Source organism: Octopus bimaculoides, chromosome 17, assembly GCF_001194135.2.
Source record: "Octopus bimaculoides isolate UCB-OBI-ISO-001 chromosome 17, ASM119413v2, whole genome shotgun sequence".
In the NCBI taxonomy this organism is placed as follows: domain Eukaryota; kingdom Metazoa; phylum Mollusca; class Cephalopoda; order Octopoda; family Octopodidae; genus Octopus; species Octopus bimaculoides.
Genome location: NC_068997.1, coordinates 48661822 through 48666410, shown reverse-complemented (window position 1 = coordinate 48666410; position 4589 = coordinate 48661822). Strand labels below are relative to the sequence as shown.

Below are 4589 nucleotides of genomic sequence, written 5' to 3'. Positions count from 1 at the left end.
TGTGTGTGTGTGTGTGTGTGTGTGTGCATCGTTAAGCATTTGTTCGTTTGTTTGTGTAATACTGCGTATATTGTGCGTTTTGCTATAACGTAGCTGTAACGCCGTTGCTAAGATAATTATATTAGATGCTTGTAATTTTATCTATTACATCATCATCATCATCATCGCTATTGCTTCAGTGCACTAATACTACAAGTTTTTTGTTGTTGTTACGTTTATCCTTATAATTGTTTTTGCTGATGTTGTTGTTATTATTATGATTTTTTTTTAAAATTTTACTTCGTTATTATAATCATCATCGTTAATGTATGCATGTGTGTACGCATATATGTATATCATATATATCTATCTAAAATATGTTTATGATGAATATATATATATATATATATATATATGCCTAAATATAATACATATATGCATATATATATATATATATATATATATATATATATATATATATATATATATTTATATATATATATATATATATACATACATGTATTGATATAAACATACATATATATATATGTATATACATATACACACGCGCTTACAAATAGGTATATGGATATATATAGACATATATATACACATATCTACATTTATATGTGTGTATATGTATATAAATATAGTCATATATGCACATGTATACACATATATGCATATATATGTATATATATAAATGCATATATATGTATGTATATCTATGTATGTATATATATATATGTATATATATATATACATATATATAAATATATATATATTTATATATATGTATATATATGAAGATATATATATATATATATAATTATATATGTGAGTGTGTGTATGTGTGTATGTATGTATGTATGTGTATACGCACACACATTAAACTCTATTACAATAATTGGTATCATTGAAGGACAGGCTGATTTTTAGGTGAGCGAGTGCCAGTAACTGATTTGATCCCGTTGACTGCTCAACATTTCATTCCAGTGGTCCAGCTCCCGACCACGAGCGAACATGAAAGATCCAAGGACCACTCGGCCGATCATTTTGTCTGCAAAGACAGAAAAAGAAAAATGGGTGAATATTTTAAATATATAGTGATTCGACAAAAGAGCCCGATTAAATAAGTACCAGGTTTTAAACGTAGTAATTACAGGAGCCGATTCATTTGTCTAAAAGTTCTTCAATGCTGTGCCCCAGCGTGGCCACAGTGTAATTACTAAAAACAAGTAAATGATAAAGCATATAAGATAATGGTTTCTGATTTAGTTATGGGGCCAGGAATTTTTTGATGGAAAGACATTATTGACCCCAGTATTTGTCTGGTACTTTGTTTAATCAACTACGAAAGGATAACAAAAAAAAAGTATTTACCTCGGTGGGAATTGAACTTAGAATGTAAATCATTGGACCAAACTCTTATGTAATAATGGTCTCAGTTTTGGCAAAACACCAGTGATTTCGTTGGAGGGACAAGTCGGTTGTATTGACTTCAGTGCTCAACTGCTATTTATTTCATTGATTCCGATAGGACGAAAGGCAACTCAGCCCCGGCGGCATTTGAATTCGGAATGTAAGTCGGAAGAAATGCTGCGAAGCATTTTGTCCAACACAATAAGGATTCTGCCAGCTCGCCGCTTTAATAATAATGGTTTCAAATTTTGGATTTACAAGCAAAGTAATGATTGTTATCCCAGTTTCAGACTCCATAAAAACTATATAAACAGAGCGCTGACCTTAGATTTACTTTCTTAATGCAAATAACATTTTGCTAAACATCTCAAAGTGAAGATGCGTGGCCTAGCAGTTAGGGTGATGCTTGCAAGGTGGTAGTTTTGATTCCCAGACCGAAAATAAGTAACCCTGATAATGAGTAAAGCTGTGGCAGACTGACGATCCGTTCAAGGGGAATGTTATAATCTCGGTCACCTACATTCCACAGACAGAGTAACCGGCTCAGAGAACTTGAGAGAATACTTACTTTAAACTTCTCAAAGCTCTGCTGAAACTCGGCCTCTTCCGCAATTTGTGCAGCACAACTCCGAAAGTTAACACGGAAACAATAAAATCGTTGGACATAGGAACGTAGTGTTTATATTGTGACCAGGACTTATGACACTAACCTTTAGCACCGGTGAAATGTTGCATAGTGCTAACACTTATGCTTGCCGTATCAAGTGACGATGAAGAGAGCTTAAAAGTGAAAGACTCGCTAAAGTTCGGGTCGATAGTTCGCTTCACAATCGCAGTTTTTTTCGATTTGACAATCTTGTTCTGAATTAAGAGACACACTTTCACATAGGAATCTGAAAATATATGTGTAAATAGATTTATTAACAACTCATATGAAGTATGAAAGCATTTATTTAAAACAAAAACATTTTGTGGTTGATATAAGATAATCAATTAGATGTACATCATTATTTTAGCCGTTCGAATTATAGTGACCTCCGGAGAAATGTATGGAAATTTGGAGATGTGATGATTCGACCTACGTACAGCGTAAGTTTTCTAGTGAGGCTTCAATATGTAGAATAAAAAAAATCATTCCAGACATAATAAAGAAACTCTGTGGTTCTCAACTGGGATGCATATATCTCTTAAGGGTCCTCATAAGATCTCTTAAGGGTCCTCGTAAGCCTTTGCCGTTAAAATTTATGTAAAAAATATCGGTTATACTTCTACAATATAGAAAATAGTTTAATTTTTTATACAATTCCTAGAAATATTTAATTATAAAACTAGAGTAAAGTTGAGATCGAAACTTTCCATAGGCGAAAAATGGTTGAGAAGCCAATTGCTGAAACTAAAGAACCGCATACATCGACATTATTTAGTTTCAGCGAGCCTTATGAAACCACAGCTCAGACACACACGCACGCACACACACATACACACACACACTTATATACATACATACATGCATATTTTTTTGTGAGTGTGTGTGTGTATGTATCTGTCTATCTATCCATACATGTGTATGTACATATATGTATACATATAAGCACATATATTCTTATATTAATGCATAAACACTCATATATACAGCGTATGTGAAAACAAAAGGAGAGGAAGACAGATGCATAGACAAACATGAATACATCGTATGTGAGAGAGAAAGAAGGAAAGAGAGACAAAGACAGAGAGAAAAAATGAGAAAGAGATAGACAAACAGAGAGACAGACAAAACGGAGAGAAAGACAAAATATGAAATGGCTGAATATAACTGAAACTTTTTTAACACAGAGCCTACTGAAACATACAGGCCAATCATTTTCTCAAACAACAATTAAAATACAAATTCACTTTATGGTATGCAGATGAAGTTACTTCACAGTTAAATTCCGGTAAAATCTGTAAATAATGTTACTGTTCAGTTAAAACACTCAATTGTAAAACCATTGCATACTAAATGGGTTTTGTCATCATTTGATTGTACATCTAAACATAAAAATATTTTGTTGCAAGTTTGGAAATACACAGGTATACTTAATGTTGTGCAAATCAAAGACGATGATTTCATTGAATGTCGTAATTTTTAATTGAATGTAGATTTTTGTGTATTTTTCATTTGAAATAAACATATTACAAAGAATAGTTGATTTTCTTGCCTCGGGTTTCTCCCCATTTTATAAAAATGACTGAAACTTATAACCTTTTAGGATCAAATTTCGCGGATTTTATTTTCGCAAATATGCCAGCCTCGCGAATTTCGCGAAACTAAATTCCTCGCTAACATTTCATACGTTTTAGTAGATGCATATATATTTATTAGGTAATAACAGTTTGTTTCGGTTCCATGCAACTTAAATTTTTGGGGTTCGTTAAACCAACTGAGTGGAGGCGCAATGGCCCAGTGGTTAGGGCAGCGGACTCGCGGTCATAGGATCGCGGTTTCGATTTCCAGACCGGGAGTTGTGAGTGTTTATTGATCGAAAACACCTAAAGCTCCACGAGGTTCCGGCAGGGCATGGTGGCGAACCCTGCTGTACTCTTTCACCACAACTTTCTCTCACTCTTACTTCCTGTTTCTGTTGTGCCTGTAACTCAAAGGGTCAGCCTTGTGACACTGTGTCACGCTGAATATCCCCGAGAACTACGTTAAGGGTACACGTGTCTGTGGAGTGCTCAGCCACTTGCCCGTTAATTTCACGAGCAGGCGGGTTCCGTTGATCGGATGAACTGGAACCCTCGACGTCGTAAGCGACGGAGTGCCAACAACAACACACCAACTGAACTCGTGAGGCGCGTTGAACTGAATTAAAGGATGTCTAAGATGGCGTATGGACACTAGACTGCTTTTGGTCACAGATTGGTGCTATCAATTTGGCAGGGACAGCAATAGATAGATAAGATAGCGAGATAGATAGAGAGAGAGGCGGATATATATATATATATATATATATATATATACATATATATATATATATATATGTCATAGATATCCTTATATCACAATTAAATTATATTATATTTTTCTCTTGAACCGGCAAATGGCATCTCTAGATTCCTGAGACACATAATTACAATGTATTGCGCTGGTTATTTTTCTTCTAAAGTATCAGTATATTCAATGTGCTTTTTGCATACGATAACTATAG

General features: G+C 34.1%; 1 protein-coding gene across 1 annotated transcript in view; it reads right to left on the bottom strand.

The window, feature by feature from the left end:
- Positions 1 to 495: 495 nt before the first annotated feature.
- Positions 496 to 4589, bottom strand: part of LOC106871446 (synaptotagmin-15) — a 264254-nt gene continuing 260160 nt past the window's right edge. The window contains exons 8-9 of the mRNA XM_052973905.1: positions 2112 to 2294; positions 496 to 1039 (exon numbers count right to left, since the gene is read on the bottom strand). Of these exons, the coding sequence (XP_052829865.1) occupies positions 915 to 1039; positions 2112 to 2294 (308 nt within the window). The 3' untranslated portion in view covers positions 496 to 914. The remainder of the gene's footprint in view (positions 1040 to 2111; positions 2295 to 4589) is intronic.